The 18,304-nt window shown below is 39.4% G+C and overlaps 1 protein-coding gene across 1 annotated transcript; it reads right to left on the bottom strand.

Moving 5' to 3' along the window:
- Nucleotides 1-1,835: 1,835 nt before the first annotated feature.
- ptprc (protein tyrosine phosphatase receptor type C) lies at nucleotides 1,836-17,984 on the bottom strand. Its single transcript, XM_083767490.1, has 21 exons — nucleotides 17,742-17,984; nucleotides 17,006-17,223; nucleotides 16,836-16,896; nucleotides 16,509-16,617; nucleotides 15,363-15,403; nucleotides 14,411-14,520; nucleotides 13,712-13,802; nucleotides 13,011-13,087; nucleotides 10,847-10,883; nucleotides 10,524-10,621; nucleotides 9,782-9,907; nucleotides 9,194-9,351; nucleotides 8,816-8,951; nucleotides 8,465-8,614; nucleotides 7,507-7,597; nucleotides 6,659-6,816; nucleotides 6,428-6,562; nucleotides 4,865-4,987; nucleotides 3,802-3,968; nucleotides 2,966-3,101; nucleotides 1,836-2,759 (listed from the first exon to the last, which is right to left on the bottom strand). Exons 1-21 carry the CDS (start codon nucleotides 17,797-17,799, stop codon nucleotides 2,454-2,456), a joined length of 2,586 nt encoding a protein of 861 aa, XP_083623616.1. The 5' UTR covers nucleotides 17,800-17,984; the 3' UTR covers nucleotides 1,836-2,453.
- Nucleotides 17,985-18,304: the final 320 nt, after the last annotated feature.

The following is an 18,304-nucleotide window of genomic DNA, read 5'->3' as shown; positions in this document are numbered from 1 at the left end:
CTATTGAGCCATTTGACTTTGACAAATATATGGGTTTCATAGTTCAGCTGTTCTTTGGGTCTTTGGGTTTCCACATTGTAGAAGCAACTCCCATGTATTTCTTATGGAGGAAGAGCACATCTTTGGTTTTATTTATTCTAGGCTATAGTTTTATACATGCCAATTTAATCTGTGGTTAATAATTAGACTTCAAAGAGTGAAGAGATGAGAGTGAATTCATTGAAACCTGGAAAATACTTAAAATCCAAGAAATGTCACAGTTTATTCAGAATTGAAATAACACAAGTGTTCGATGTAAAATAGATTATAGATTGTATGTATGTCAAAACTTGGGAATAATCTCACAGATCCACACACCATCCCATTTTGTGCACTTGTGTCTTACATGTTTCTGTTTGCCTTTGATCATGACTCCATAGATGGATTTCCAATATGACTATTTTATCAAAAAAAGAAAACATAAGGACAAGTGTGTGTGTGTGTGTGTGTGTGTGTGTGTGTGTGTGTGTGTGTGTGTGTGTGTGTGTGTGTGTGTGTATGTGTGTGGTCTAGAAACTTTGAGGATGACTTAAAGGGACACTTCCCCCATTTTGCTAAAAATAAATAAATGTTAATGACGTTTAGAAGATTTAGAACACTTTCCTGGGGGTCTTTAGGTGAGTAATACAGTATGTGGTTTTAGATCTTTTAGATTTTAGTAGTGAGCCCAGTGTCTCTGATGTGATGGACACTGGGCTCACTTACTTCCTAGACTACATGTTGTCTCAGTAAGACAGCCCTCCCCCTATCCACAAGGAGGAGCAGTGCACCAGTATGTACAGTACCTTTGTGTGACATCCATACCCCCTTTTAGCAAATCCGTTGAAAATATATTCAGTTCTTCCTTAAGTTCCTTGTCCCACCGACTCCCATGACACAACTTTCCTAAAACATTTGTCATTTTATATGAATACAAACAAGTGCCTTGAATTCCATGACTTGAGCTTATTGATCTGCAATCTTTGTCTTTAAGAGATAGGGAAAAAAGGAGGGTCACCAAAGTATGGCATTTCTTTTAACTATAATTGTATTCATCTTGCATTCCATTTCAACTGGTCTGCTGTAGATGTGTGGAAGTCTTTTGTTTTGTAGGCATATATTGTTTAGTGGGAATACTGAGCTAAATGGATTAGTGTACTGGAGCCTGCACCTATTATGGCAAATTGTTTGCGGAATGCTGATATTTGTTACAATTACTATTATTATTACTATTGTTAATGACAACAGTAGTAGTAGTCACTTTATGCATGCCTGGGATATGGTGTCCTGCCTTTTGAGGACCTCTATTGCTTCTTTTTATTATAAATCAAAATATAGCTCACAGTATTTATTTTTATTTAGAAGAAAATAATATGAATTAAAACCAGCTCAAACCAATGAAGTCAACATACAGTACAATTCTGCAACTCCTCTCTAAAATGTTATAAAGCCACCCATGGACGTAGTTTGTCAACAGCATGTAGTACAAAGTAATCTTGGCTCAATGTTTGCCACTATAAACAATATTCAGACTCATAACTTAGTTTTATTTAAATGAAAAAAATAATTATCTAAAGCATCTGACTAAGGTACAAGAATTATTTAATTAAGTATGTCAAAAAGAATAAACATTGCAAGTCTTATTTACATCTACTAAGGTATGTTGGTTTGTTTATCAGCCTTTTAGATAGATAGATAGATAGATAGATAGATAGATAGATAGATAGATAGATAGATAGATAGATAGATAGATAGATAGATAGATAGATAGATAGATAGATAGATAGATAGATAGATAGATAGATATGTTTTATATTCAATGGGGAATTTCACTTGAAAAGAGGAAGATCATTTCCACAACAAAAATATTTCCGTGTGCACCCCAGAGAGTTTTTGAGTTGCTTGATTCATTGTTTCAATTAAGCCCATTCAATTTCAAACACTTTAATTAATTAGGACAATGTCAGACAAGAGAAGCCGGGATGTGTGTTTTCAGTGAGTCGAACATCGAGATGGAAAGTGAATGGGCTTATATACAGTGGTGCAAGTCTGATTAAATTATTATCAAATATCTAAATATTGAATTAAGCATATTAAAAAACGTTCTGGGGTACTTAAAAACATTGCATGAGTCGTTGAGGACTGACATCATAATTTATGGCCTCCTCCAAGTACCTATTTTGCCTGTCTAATACATTCATAAGTAATAAGTAATTAAACAAAGAACTTTTATATCAAAATAGCACATACTGTACAGCAGCCTGCATCTTCCTCTGGCAATGTAAAAGGCATGGCATATGTACATTTCTAATCTCTTAATACTCTGCAGTTAGCCTGGGCTGCAGACCCTGAAAGTGTCAGCTAGCCTGACACTTTCACTAGTGTAGTCTAACAAGTAACAACTTTGAAAAAAGTCATCTTACACACATTTTCCCTCAGACCTCCAGAGTGACAGTGGGACCATTGCTAGTCTCCTCCACTTTGACTGGATTGTCTTTTTTATCTTCATTCTGCTCTTTTACTGGTGCCACCTGCTGGTCCAAAGCGATGTCACCGTTTTGCTGCTCAGCTGGTTTGGTCTCTGCTGTCATCTGCTGGTTGGAAGTGGTGCTGCCGTTTTCCTGCTCACCTGGTTTGGTCTCATTGATAAGCTGGACGGAGTCAGCAGCCGTTGCTGTAACTTCCCCATTTTGAAGTGGATAGGCCCTGTCTACTGCATCATACAAAAACTGGTACTGCTCCTGTGAGGGATATAGAGAGGCTTGTACAATGAAATCTATTTAATGTAGTAAGTAAATATGACCATCCTACATCACAGAAATGATGACGACATGTGCAATAAACACACCGACACAGAATCAGAGTTGAGCCTTAATTATAGTGATGTTTTAAATCTCTGGCCACTGCTTTTTATGGTGTGGTGAAGGACTTCTCATCTCTATCTTACCAGGTTGTTGATCATGCCCTGCCTGTCTTTGCGCAGGGTCTTGACCACCTGGAACACGTCCACCAGCTTCTCTGTCTCAGCGCTGTCCAGAAGGATCCACAATGCACAGAACACTCCAGAACGGGAAGAACCGTCACTGATGCACAGAAAACAAAAATTACTAAATTATTTCCCTTTTATTTGCAATAAAAAGCCCAGATGTCAACCAGGGGAAAGGTGTGTCTCTCAATAGCTTATTTTCTCAGTATTGAGAATACAGTATGAGGGAATGAAATACTATGAAATGTTGCATACACTTCTTCTTATGTACCTCTGGTCCATAGTGTTACTTCCTATGCTGCTAAAAGCAGCAGTTTGTTTTTCTCATGCTTTCACCCTGTTACCTTTTGTCACACCTTTTGTATTCCGCTGCATCATATTTTCAACATACTCTTTACAGAAATGTGAGAATGTGCTTACATAAATGGGAGCACATGTTCCCAGGGTCCACCCAGACCCCAACATCAATGATATCCCTAACCCCAGACCCCAACCCCATCCATAACCCTAATAGGACCCTGGGAAAATAGGGACTTACTTAACAGGTACTGCATACTACTACTGTATAATAATGAATTGCATTTTTAACTAATTGCATTTTTTAGTGCTTTTCCAAGTGCTCAAAGTACTGTACAATGGTTCATTCATTCATACATTGGGAGGTGAAGCAGTGTCTTGCCAAAGGACACTTATAGACAGGAGGAGCCAGGATTAGAACCGCCGACCCAGGGATCATTGGACGACCTGCTCTACCTCCTGTGCCACAGCCACATTCTCTCTCAGGGGTTGTAGCTCACCCGCAGTGGATCATTATGGGAGTGCTCCTGTCCTCCTTGCTTTGACCATAGCCGCAGGTGTGCTTAATGTGCTTTATCATGTCCGTCAAGTCCTCTGTGTTTTCGGGCAGGTCTCTGTTCGCCCACTTCAGAAAGTGGAACTGCCTCACCGGCCGACACTCTTTCTTCTGTTTGTGACAGTAGTAGTTTTAGTGCTTTCACTCAAATTCATGGGTAGCTTTGAGCTAAGTGAGTGGTAAAAAAACAACTAAACTAAGATTGTTTTAACTCCAAATACACTAAAATAAATGCTCATGCTCATGCTCACTTTAATAAGTGGTGTGGTACATTGAGAACAAAATACTAGATTAGAAAAAGAAAAAAAACATCCTAACCTGTGTCTGAGGATTATAGCCTTAAACATAATTTATTCTGCTTAGTATGAAAGTTTTGGTCAGCAAAACATATTTTCCTTTTTTGTGATCAAATGATTATTCATATTTACTATTACATATACATTTTTATAAAAAAGAATACCACAAAACAAAAAGAGAACTGAAACAAAATATGACATCCTCCACACCCACTACACCACAGTTCAGCCACACAAGAAACATTCAAACAATAAAACATATGCAGACACATGACACAGTCAACAGTTTTTTGTTAGTTTTTTTAGATAGACACTGTTAGATTGACACTGCGACAAATAGGCTTTAGATGTTTTACATTATAGGCTCTTTTATTCTCTAATAACAGCTACAAAGTTCTTCGTTGTGAAGCAAAAGAAACATTACAACTGTAAACATTAAATGATAATATAGCAATACACAATCAAAGCATCAATTAATTTAAACCTAGTCTGAAAAATAAATAATCAATGAGAAATTATATTAAAGCTAATACCTAGCTAATACCTTCTATGTATGTGAACAGAACAAGCACACGGTATAGGTTCAACCAAACAAACCATTTGATCACATTCAGAGCAATGCCAGCAAACAAGTATAGAGTAACACACACACACACACACACACACACACACACACACACACACACACACAAAGCTGAGTGGGGCAGTTACCTTGATGTGATGTATCTGCATTGTACGGGTGGTGTACGCTGGGGAGGTGTCTGTGGCTGTCACCTCCACCTCCATCTCCCCAAATGTTTGCTTCTCTTCTCCCCAGTATGCAGAACACGTCTCCTGTGCACATAATAATAAGTACGTTTTGATCATAAATGAAAACATTATTACACGTGGACAGTGCAGAGAAGTTACATAATATAAAGGTAACCCTTTATGAAGGGATAGACAGTAGGCTGACAGGAAAATGAGGAGAGAGATCGGGGGGGGGTGACATGCAGTGAAGGCCCTCGTGATCGGGAGTCGAACCCGTGGCACACTGGCAGACTGGATTACCTGGCAAAACTAGTATTAATTTGATATTTACACTTTACTGTGACCGAATCTGTTAATATGTAAATGAGGGATTTGTGCATTTGTGTACTACACACATTTCTCTATAATGGTTCTATATAGCATAATTTGACAAAGGTGCACTGTTGTATTTGTATAAGCACGTCTGTTTCCCTGTAGCACCTTTAAGACTGTTGCGATGTACACGGACGACTCTACAATATATACGTCCTCTACTACATCCAGTGAAGAGTTTTAAATTAAACATTGTAGGAAATAACTGCCTAAATATTTAGTACAAGCATTAGTGTTATCCCATTTAGACTACTGTGCAGTAATTTGGTCCAATACGAAGGAAAGTAACTTGAACAGATTACAGGTGGCCCAAAACAAAGCAGCTCGTATAGTGCTTCAATGCCCATATCGAACAAGAGTAAGTACAATGAACAATGATCTAGTGTGGTTAAGTGTAAAAAGTAGGTTGGATTATTTATTATTGAGTTTTGTGAAAAACATCATCACAACTAAAACCCCATCAATAATTTATAATAATTTATCATTGTTCTCAGATACACATCATTATTTTACTCGGCAGTCATCAGAGGGTCGTTTCATGCTGCCTTTATGTAGAACTAATGTTAAACAAAGAACAGTCTAATTCTTTACAGAGCAATGGTTCAATGGTGGCATGGAACTCTTTACCTATGTTTTTTGTTTATGAGGAAAACTATATGAGTTTTAAGAAGAAGCTGAAGTTTTTTTTGTTCACTCAAGAGATGTGAAGGAGATGCATATGAGCTATATATCCCAATATAATGTATATTTACTTTATTATCAATGTTGAAGATTTAATTGTACTGTGGAGCTGACTATCAAATGTAGATGGATCATGAGTTGTTTTGTGTTGTATTGTTGTGTTGGATGAATGTTGTATGTAAATGTATGTAATAATATGAAAGAAATATTGTAATGATATGTTTAGGACCCCAGGAAGAATAGCTGCTGTGTTTCACAGTAAGCTAATGGGGATCTAATAAATAAATCAAAAAATCAAAAGATAGAATAGGTCCTATATAGTGTCAAAAGATGATCCCATTACGAATAGGACCCCCCTTCTTCCAACCTCGGAAGAAGGGGTGAAAGGGGAGTATGCACTGGGTGAGCAACTCCATGCAAGTGGAGGGAAGGGGATTTCCGGCGCCCTCTAACTCTATGAGGCACACATACCTTTTCGTCCTCAGTGCAGTCGGAGAGCATGACGATGGTCTTCACTTTCTTCTGGTGAACCATCATCCAGAAGTCAGCCACGGTATTTGGTTGGGGTCCCTGGGTCACGATGAGGCCACTGGGACACCAGTAGCCCTGCATGGAACAAGACAAACACCTCACACCTCACACCTTACATTGAAAGCTGTGCTGAAATCATATCTAGGAACAGAAAGCGTTAATGTGTCATACATTGATGTGGGTGGCATTGATGTATTTGGTAGACTCCTCATCATCTTCATCAGACGTGTCATCATATTCATCGTCGTGGTCCTCATCATCATAACCACCGCGGTCACTCTCGCGACTCATTTCATCTTCTAACTTCACCAGCACTCTGTTGTAGTCGTCTGAAAGTCATACATGTGTAATACAGTATGTAAGGAAGTGATATGGTGATACTGATCTGACAGTTGATAGGAGATGTGGATACCCAACAGGTAACCTTGTATCTCCATAATATTTTTATTCTTTGTCTTATGACGTCGCTAATATATATATATATATATATATATATATATATATACACACACACACACACACACACACACACACACACATACACACGCTTACACACACACACACACACACACACACACACACACACACACACACACACACACACACACACACACACACACACACACACACACACACACACACACACACACACACACACACACACATTTTTGGACATAAAAAGGTTTCCAGCCGACAGCAACAATATACAGTATTTATGACTTTATATCAAACATAAATGTGATGGACAGTGTTACAGTAGCTGGGGTTATTTTATTTAGAATCTCATGAGTAATTTCTGCTGTCAATCCCTAAAGCATTATACAGCAAGAGGCAACAAGATTATGGAAGATGAGCTTGTTGAGAATTGATATTCATCTGTTCATCTCTCTTACTTATGGTGATTTATACCCTTGAATCTGAATATGCTGTTGCGGACAGGTCTCCCTTGTAAAAGAGATCCTTGATTTCACCAGGAAGGATTATAACAAGTAGATCTTTTTATGTTTTCTGACACTCACATGGTATGACAGAAGAGAAACGGTTCTTCTTCTTGTTCTCCTCGACGATCCCTGTGTTGAAGGTCCTCCAGTTTTTGTACTGAGGGACTCTCTGAAATGAACCACAGAAGAAAGGCATTAAGACAAGCTCAATTCACATTTCATGTGGGGGGGGGGGGGGGGGTGTCAAAATTAGGGAGGGAAAGGAAAATTGAATGAGAACCGCTCAAAGTAAAATAAATGATGGAGGGAAGGGAACCAGGCATACTGTAGACGGTGGAGGGGAACATTACATGTATTTCCACACACCGAATAAATGTGTACTGACTGGCTATACTGTATTTAACCATCCTTTAAAGGGCCACTTCACCCCTTTTGCAACCATATCTTATTTTCATGATGTTTTGGAGACAAGAAACACTTTCTTGGGGTTGTTACGTGGGTAATATGTGTTTTTAGATATTTTAGTATTTCAAAGTGTCCATGGGCTTCATGATGTCATGGACACTGACTGGGCTCACTTATTTCCTGGACTACATGTTTTCTCAGTAAGGCAGCCCTCCCCCTATCCACAAGGAGGAGCAGTGTACCAAAGCATTATGGGAAGTGTAGTCTAGGAAGGAAGTGAGCCCAGTGTCCATGACATCATGGAGCCCATGGACACTTTGAAATACTAAAATATCTAAAAACACATATTACAAACATAAAAACCCCAGGAAAGTGTTTCTTGTCTCCCAAACATCCTTAAAATAAGATCTGGTTGCAAAAGGGGTGAAGTGGCCCTTTAAGAATAGATGTAACACATTTGTGACTGTTGCTGAAAGCTGATTTTTGGTGGCCCATAGATTAGATACTGCCTACATAAATGCTGATGTAGCACCTGAGGATGTGGGTCCATTTCTATATAAGGGGATATTGGTATACTAGTGTAATGCCAGCCTTCTGACAATGGACCGACAGCCAATGAAAGCCTCCTGACCTGGAACTCTTCCTCCAGAAGCATGGACTCAGCGCTGAAGCTCCGGTGTTTGAGTGTTGCCAGTCTGCCGTGGAGCTCAGGCAGGGCAACCTCTGTGTCTCCAAACAGGTTGTGCTCCATCAGTGCCTGGTGAATCAGTATGTATTGGGACTGCATGCAGGGAGAAAATAGAGGTAAGTACAACAATTATGTGCAGTGTAAAGAGTGTGCATGTGCATTATTATTTTAAACCAACATTACAAGGTTCCCAATTAAAAAAGACAAACATATTCACAAATGTAATCAGAAGTGTTGTTGTAGACATGGGCGAATACTTACTGTAGGTAGCCTGCCTATAAGTACAGTACATACCTCCACTTGAACCGTGAGGCATCTCTGTCTGCGAAGTTGGACTACGTAGCCATAAATATCAACTGTCCCCTCTGATTCCAGAGCCTCCATCATGGAATCAATGCTAATGTAGGTCCCTGTCCTGCCTACTCCCGCACTGCACACACGCACACACACACACACACACACACACACACACACACACACACACACACACACACACACACACACACACACACACACACACACACACACACACACACACACACACACACACACACACACACACACACACACACACACACACACACACACACACACAGATTCATTATTAATAATTCCCTACCTTGAATGAAGGTATCAATGAATGAATTTGACAGGCCCCATGCAGTCATTTACCTGCAGTGGGTGACAATAGGTCCACTGAAGACGTTGTTGAAGGAGTTGACCCGCCGCCTGAGTTTCAGGAGGAGGCTGGACTCTCCTGGCACGCCATGGTCTGGCCAGCTGATGAACTGGATATGGGTCACCTCCCTCTCGGAGCCACTGTCATTCTTCTGTGAATGCACATACAGTACATCGTGCATGCATTACATCAACACGTGTACACAGATGAACCACTTATGCCCAATAATATCCTCCACTATTCAGCTGATTTGCAAGCGCTCAATGCTTCGCATTGTTACACGTGAGCTATTTTTGAAAAACATGTTTTGAATATGTTGGGTAACTTTAACCTGAAATGACATGCCCAACATAGGGACGCCAGATTGAATGTTAAGAGAAACACACACACACACACACACACACGCACACACACACACACACACACACACACACACACACACACACACACACACACACACACACAGCACCAGTGGACTGACATCTTTGAAGTTTTTTGAAGTTCTCAACGAAACACACAAAACTCTATAACACTTGTCTTGGTGTCTTTGGATCTTTGAGCTCAATGTAACATAAACTCACATTAGTCAGGCTGAGTCTGCGAATGATGTAATCAGGACAGTGGTCTTCTCCTTTCAGCTTGACTATAAACTCTCCATAGACCTCGGTCTTTCGATCTGGGGATGGCCAGTACTGGGCACACTTAATCTGTCAATACAGCAGATTAATCGTTAATTTCATAATAATTATTCACTTGAAATGATCACTTTGTGATGGAAGCATGACATTTGGCACAATCTTATGGAAAAAGGCACTAGCCAATCAAAAAACAAAAATGGTGTCCATTTCTTCAAAATGGCCGCCACCTTAGAGGAGCAGATATAATCTTATATGTTTACAATCTTTCAGGTTGTGATACAAGAATGACATTTGGCACAAATACCGTTCAAGGTCAACTCAAGAAAGAAATATAATCTGGAAAGTAACTGACTTGACTACATAATGTTATGTAGTCATAATGTTGCAAATATTCAGAACATGCACCTTTGCAAGCCAAAATAATTAATTAATATTCATTATCTGTATACAGTAATAATGTGTTAAAATATCAGCAGGATGGCCATAGGAATGATAGTGCTTGTACCTCCAAAACATCCATGTATTCTAATAAGTTACCCGATTCTGAAAAATGCTCAAAGGTCAGCAAAGAAGGTCATATAAAAGTTCATAATGCCTAATAAACATTGTCCTGTTCACACTGGAGGTGTTAGGAAAACAAAACAAAACAAAGTTGCAATGAATGTATGCAATGAGTGGTTCCAACCTTATTTCCCTCAATACAACGTGTCACCATGACGATCACAGAAGACTGTTGCTCCCACATCATTCGCCAGAAGTCGCTCACAGTTTCGTTCATGGGGCCTGTTGGATCAATAAGGTCGTATTGGTCCTATGGGTCCATTTACCATTAACCCATGATGAAATGGATAGTTCACAAAAACATTGCTTATTTTCTAACAATTAACGATCCCATGAACTCATGAAGCCTTGAATTCATGGAGATGTTTTTTTGTTTTGCCAATAATAAGGAGACTCTTTGTGCAGTTGTTTTTCTGCAGAAGAATCATTATAGGAACGATGCTTTACCTTGAGCTGCAATGTACTTCTTATCCTCCTTGAATCCCTGTAGTAAAAGAAAAAACAGTAAGACTTTATATTAAGGTCAGTTCTATAATGCGTTATAACCACATTAATGCATTATGAAAGTTATTATAAATGTTTAAATGTTAATAATGTTAATATTTATTAGGTTTATGAATTATTATAACTTGCTGGTCATAATGCATTATAAATTCAGTGGAACTGTCACAGTCTCTGGCTGTGTCCTTGTGTTGGAGGAGGCGAGTGGGCTCTCCAAGAGCGCATACAGCGAGTGTAAATCAAGTGCAGGGTTTTTTGTCTCCTTGCGGAAGACTTCCGCATCACATTTATTTCCTTCTCCCGTGACGTATAAATCCTCCTCCTCCACATGTGGCATACAAACACTGCTTGAAACAGATCTACAAGCTCCACACTCCATTGTTTAAATAAACACCCTTGGACTTTGTGGGTGACATTGTGTTGTTTCTGCATTTGGGTCCCCCAGTTGAACTATATATATATATATATATTTTTTTAACACTTTATTTTGATTTTTATTGATGTATAAATGAAAAAAACATATGTGTACATTTTGTTGTATCCCCCCCAATCAAGGTCAGAACAAGACAAATAAAACAAAGACAGACAGTACAAGACAGTAAAAGTAATTAGTAAACTAGTTTTGAAAGTACTAATGAACATAGTAAGAAGAAAGAATTATAATAATGAAATAAATAAAATACAATAAACAGCATTTTCCATCAGGGTATGGTATCTAGGTTACATACATTGTATCCATCTTTCAGTTTAGATAGTAAATTGCTCTATATATATAGATCTGTGCCAAACCTTAAAGGCTGCGTCGTTCTGTGATGGGGGGGAATAGGTGGTTACCAACCAATGGAAGGAGTGTGTTTGCCTCCTTGAGGCCAAAATGTTTTCTGAATTGGAACCAAATTTGTATGGAGTTTTTGTTGAACTATAATTCTGACAGGAACAGCACATCATAACTACCAGGTAACACTTTACTATATAGGTTGTGTCAATAATATACTACCAGTAAATTGTGACTGCAGGCCGCATTTACTATGAAAACGTGCATTTCCTGTCACTTCGTTAGTCCGTCACCCCCAAGCATGACCATATATGGGCATGCCTCGTGACATCAAGTGACATGTCATCAATATTAAGCCCATATATGGGAATGCCCATATATGGAGATCCCTGATGTCATCAATATTGGCCAGCAACTCTACATCTGACCTCAAACCCTTAGATCTCCATATATGGAGCTGACTTGTTCATTCATATGTTAATCCTTCGCCATCCTACCTTCCTCTTCGATGTCTCCCTTTTGACTGATATCTGTCCATTTAAACTCTAGATGGGCCTGCCCCAAAGTTATTAGTGCAGCCGGCGAATACTAGAGTTCTCAACAGGCCCGAAAATTAAGGCCCGGCCCTACCTGGGCCCTCATCAAACCCTTTATAGTACACTCAAGACACTGCCCCCGCTGCCACCCTTAGATCTCTATATATGGAGCTGACCTGTTCTGACATTCCATATGTTGATCTGACCTCATCAAACCCTCGCCCAGCCGTCTGCTGTCACCCAGGCGGATGCGTGCAGGTCAGGCATCTTACTGGTACGGCACAGTTGAGAAGCAGGAGTTAAACTATTAATCTGGTGTCAGTGAGGTCAGATGAAGAGTTGCTGGCCGGCTCCATATATGCAGATCTAGTATGTCAAACCATGTATGGCTATCCAGGGTTTGATGAGGTCAGTGTTGTGATCTTCATATATGGAGATCCAGGTGATGATAGTCAATCTAGCCAATATGGCCATATATTGACATTCCCATATATTTCTCCTGTTTTTCATTGACCAAACAATGCACAATGAAAAACAGGTATGGCCAGGGTTCATGGCCATCTATAGCGTGTCTTGAGTGTAGAGGGTTTGATGATGTCAGAACGACATTGTCGTGATCTTCATATATGGAGACGGCCATATATGGAGCGTGTCACGAGGCGTGATGGACTGACCATATATGGAGGTGTGAGTGATGGAGCGACGGGCGGGTTTTGCAGGTTTTCATAGTAACAATACTGTATGTACATAATTATTGTAGTATGCATGCATTTTATCTTTTCTTTTAAATTATTCTTACATCAATGAAGCTGGCGTTGATGTAGTCGCATCCTGCAGTCCCATCTCCTGTTGCTAGCTGAACACGGTTGTAATCATCTGAGACAACAAAGAAAGAAATATGACAGTCTGTCACCCTCTGAAGTTACCTCTATGATTGTGTGTGTGGTGTGTGTGTGTGTGTGTGTGTGTGTGTGTGTGTGTGTGTGTGTGTGTGTGTGTGTGTGTGTGTGTGTGTGTGTGTGTGTGCGTGCGTACGTGCGATTTTTCCTTTTATTTCTTCATGAAATTATTGAAAAATCATTATTGTTTTTAATTCATGAAATTAATTTTTTTGGTTTTTGAAATAATAATAATAATACTGCCTGGATGGGAACCGCAAGGTTGCCAGTTCGAACCCGGGCTCCCCCAGAGTTACTGTCGAAGTGTCTTCGAGCAAGACACTGAACCCCTAATTGCTCCCGATGTGCTAGTTGGCCTTGCATGGTTTCCGCTGCCATCGGTGTGTGAATGGGTGAATGTAATGCACATCTATGTGAAGCGCCTTAGATAAAGGCGCTATATAAATGCACCATTTACCATTTTACCAATACAAACAAAATGTAGGAGACAAAAAATAAAGAGACCCATAAAATTTGGTCCAGACCCAATGTTTGGGAACCCGTCCTCTACTGTATAAAGCTACTGAGCCAGAGTAGATGCAGCAAACTGTTGGATACTCACATGGCAGAATGTCCACATAGCGGTTCTTGCCTGCATTACAGGCCTTCTTGGCCTCTTTTGATGTGAACCTGGTAAAGCATCTGGGGATGCTCTGAAAATAAAGAATGGCTTTGTGAGTGGCACCTACATAGCAACATGGAACATGTAGCCCCTTAGATAGTACTTTATGTAGACTTAGATAGCATTTTAATTTTAAACAGACTTATAGCTTGTTACGTACACAGCAACATGGAACATGTAGCCCCTTAGATATAGTACTTTATGTAGACTTAGATAGCATTTTAAACATACTTATAGTTACGTACACGGCAACATGTAGCACTTTCACTAAAGATAGGCTAAAGCACAAGTTGATAAGAGAGATGTGAATGCTTACTGGGACTTTCTATGCTACTCTCTGCACTGAATTAACCTAATCCTGTGAGCCCAGTGGCAGTGGTTTAAAGTTACTTTTACTCCATTTTTAGTACTTTTACTTCGACTCCATTACATCTCAGAGGCAAATATTGCACTTTTACTTCACTACAATTATTTAAAAACTTGTAGATCGGCTATTTTCAAAAACGTTATGCGACATTCTGCATAACGAGTACTTTTACTCCTGGTAAAAACTGGAAGCGACGATGGAATTAAGGCTCGTCTGAGGACGACCTAGAGAGAAAATCCCCAGTGGGAATGAAATTAAAGCCAGAAACTCACCTGAAACTCATCTAAGAACATCCTCCCCTCGTCAGCGATCTTCCTCTTGTAGGTATCCAGCAGGAAGTCCGCTGCGATTGGCTCAATGGTCTTTAGGTAGTCCTCCTCGTCTATGAAACCAACCCGGCCAGCCAATGAGAAACAAGTATTTCAAACAGGTGAAGGAAATCACAGGAAGAAACAAGGTGGGAGTTTCTGGCTGATACATTGCATTTCAGAGTTGACTGGGTCAATCTGGATTGCTTAAAACTGTAATCCATACTGTAATCAATTATTACTAGTCACGTGAATTACTTTCAACACTATCCAGACTAACATTTCATATTCAGAGTTAGTGTCAAAGTGTCCTTGAGCAAGAACCCCTAATTGCTCCCGATGTGAAGGTTGGCTCCATGCATGGTTTTCTCCGCCATCGTTGTGTGAATGTGTGTGTGGATGGGTGAACATAATGCACAATCTATGTAAAGCGCCTTGGATAAAGGCGCTATATAAATGCACCTTTTACCAATTACCATATGTTGTGTGAGCCTATATCGCACATCAACTGATAAACAAATATATATTCCCTTGAAACAATCTGCTTCCTCAAATATTTGTGATTCCAATATCCAATTTCCTGTTATCATATATTTATTTTTCTTTTTTGGCTTTTTGCCTTTATTGATAGTTAGAAGTGAAGATAGACAGGAAAGAGGGAGAGAGAGAAGGGGAGAGACAAGCAGCAGAGGTCGTCATGAACGGGACTCAAACACACGCCACGCTGTCAGGCCAAAGCCTATATGTGGCATGCGCCTGGTTTATTGTCAGTTTATTGTGATCTTGTTATGTATATTATGAATGATCACCCCAATACATCCAGATACCAGAACTAATGTCTGTAGCTTGTACTGGATGTAATTGTTGTGCAGGGACCTCTACTGTACAGGCAATTAGAAAACGTCTCTGTACTTACTTGATAGTGGAATAAGTACCACACCTTCACCATTGGGGTCACTGTGGAGAGAACAGCACATTTTGAATTCACAGGACTCCCATTTTCAGAGTAAGGAATACAACAGTGGTCAGGCACCACAATATCTCAAAGAACTCATCGATCCCTACAATCCTAATAGAACACCAGTGCATGTGTTCACAGTATGCAAAAATGCTTACTGTCCCAGAAATATCAAAAGTTATAATAGGAGACAGGGCGTTTAAGTCAAAGGCACCTCAGCTGTGGAACCCTCTCCAGGCTTCGGTCGGTGGGGCTGACACGCTCTGCACAAGCCTATAGCTAGACTTGTCTTTAGTACTCGGTCACCGACAAAATAAAAAGGGTGAGAACTGAGTAAGGGGAACCTTCCACCAAACCCCGCACCTTTGTTGTGCGTCTGCTAAATGCCTAAATTGTACATTGTTTGTGTGGGTTTGTCTCCCAGTAGTGCTTGTAAATAAACACTGTATAGGCTCCAGTAAGGCCTGCTAATACTAACTCAACATCCAGGGAGCCACTCCCCGGAGTCTCTTTTCGTCTTCCACCTCGCAGTTCCGTGGACCTCTAATATGAACCCCAACTGCCGAGTGTGACCGTGGACCAGGCCTCTTCATAGAGCCCACCTGAAGTGTGACCGTGCACCCGGCCTTTTCTGCTTTATATGTAAAGTGTCTTGAGACAACTGATTTGACACTTAAAATTGAATTGAATTGAAAACAAAAACAAAAAAACAGTGGGATTCGTTAAAGCCTACATAGCCTACAGAATAAAATGACCTTTGACAGGTGGACTGCAGAATGCAATTCATTATCAATAATCTTTATACAGCAGGAAATAGTAACTGACAACACATTGATTCTGGATTCTATGATTTCAACACCCAATGTTCCATCAGGTAACATGGGAGTCAGACTGGTAAACCACTTAAACCGCCTAGAAAAGCTTAGGACCTGAGTTTTAACTGTGCTTTGGAGTGCTCTTGTCCGTCTACATGAAATGTCTTTCTTCGCCAAACATAGCTGATTTACAAACTCGCGGCGCATTTGTGAGCTTGTAGATCGGCTATTTTTGGCAAATGTTCCGCCAAGGTTAGGGATGTTACTTGGGGTATTAAAGAATACTTACTAGGCATTCCTGTACCGCAGAATGTAGATCTTGAAGACAACAAAGAGCAGAGCCACAGATGTAAGGATGATAAGGGATACCAGGAATCCAATGAGAGCTTTGTCATTGTCTATAAATTCACACAAGAAATGGAATAAAGCATACAAGAGGTTGTTATTCTAGCCCCAATATACATTACATACAGTATAACAACAATTAAAGATCTAAGCAGGCAGCATTATAGATCACTCATTTCAGAATTATGTTTTAAAATGTTTAAAATGTTGCAATGGGAGAAATGTGACATTGTGTTATGAAAAACATGCATTTGGAAAGTGAAACACATACACCGTGTATAAATGCTCTCCGTTTTGATGAAGCTTTGATATATTCCATTGTCAAGAAACACCTGGGAAAAAAATGGACACCCCTTTATCTGGAATCATGAAAGGTGAGGAAGAACTGAAGCATGTTAAAGCGGCACAAAGCATGTGAAACAAAACATCAATAATGCATACCTTCACTGTGTAACTTGTTAAGTAGCTCAAACCCTTGAAGTGAAAATGACAGTTTGGACCAGTGTTCGTCTGGTTGTCCACCAGCTGCTGTCCTCTATAAAGTCTTGCTTTAACTTTAAGCTGACATCCATTCATATCCTCCTTCTTAACCAGACACGTTACTGTAATTGCATTATTGGCGGTACAGTCCAATGTCAGATCCCGAGGAGTAGAAGGTTCTGTGAGATATGATGAGAACATTTACAAAAGGGTACGGTAAAACTTTAGAGATATGATGAGAACATTTACAAAAGGGTACGGTAAAACTTTTTTTATGATATGATGAGATCATTTACAAAAGGGAGTCTTCTGAAAGAATATATATTCAAAGATTTGTGTCGCATTTTCACAATTTTTCAAAAATAGCAGACCTACAAGCTCGTAGCGCGCCACTCGGTGGCGCGCTATGAGCTTGAGGATCTGCTATTTTTCAATAGCTAAAACACCAAAAGGGATTTTCTTTCTACTGCCCCTCAAGTAACTTTCTTTTTTGGGGGGGGGGGGATTGATTCTCTATATACTGTATAATAATAATAATAATAATAATAATAATAATAATATACTGTACACAGGTTGATAAATATTTAAATCCTGTTTTGTTTCTCATAGCCACTGTATTTATATATATATATATATATATATATATATATATATAAATTATTATAATTATTATAATTAATAATAATTGGTCACTTACTTCCTGAAAGTGTTTCAATGGGGGTCCTTGACATAATAGTAAAGTTCTTTTTATTCATGTAGGTGCCATTTACTTCCCAATTATATTGAGTGCATGGCTTCAAACCGAAACATTCACATTTCTCAGATGTTGCCTTTCCTTCTTCAATGAAGTTTCCAATTTTGCTTTTACAACGGCAGGTGTATGTGAGAGACTGACTGAAGTTTCCACATTTGTTTGCTTTGAAGTTGAAGTTGATCTTAATTGAGTGATTTGAGTGATTTGAGTCGCTTGTTGTTGTTGTTTGATTTACCTCCTCTTGAACCTCTGTTGGACACAATATCACACATTATGTCAAGATGAGCTGAGATTATTAATTCATGGGACGTCATGATCAGTGGCGGCAAGTAAACAAGTACATTTACTTAAGTACAATTTTGAGATATTTGTACTTCCTATTTCCAATACATTTACTTCTACTCCACTACATCTCAGATCCAAATACTTTACATTTACTCCACTACATTTATTTGAAAACCTTACTACTTACTTTGTAGATTTTGATAATTATTACAAAACATACA

The sequence above is a fragment of the Protomyctophum parallelum genome (genome assembly GCF_964188405.1).
Source record: "Protomyctophum parallelum genome assembly, chromosome: 6".
NCBI lineage: Eukaryota > Metazoa > Chordata > Actinopteri > Myctophiformes > Myctophidae > Protomyctophum > Protomyctophum parallelum.
The sequence above is the reverse complement of the archived record's forward strand: the minus strand, read 5'-3'. Positions and strand labels throughout refer to the sequence as shown.

Excerpts from the sequence above, each read along its gene's own strand:
- ptprc (XM_083767490.1), bottom strand. The coding sequence starts at position 17,799 with ATGAATAAAAAGAACTTTACTATTATGTCAAGGACCCCCATTGAAACA. Across the intron at positions 14,521-15,362 it reads GGTACTTATTCCACTATCAA|ACGAGGAGGACTACCTAAAG; the intron begins GTAAGTACAGAG and ends TTGGTTTCATAG. Across the intron at positions 9,352-9,781 it reads GCAGACTCAGCCTGACTAAT|AAGAATGACAGTGGCTCCGA; the intron begins GTGAGTTTATGT and ends GTGCATTCACAG.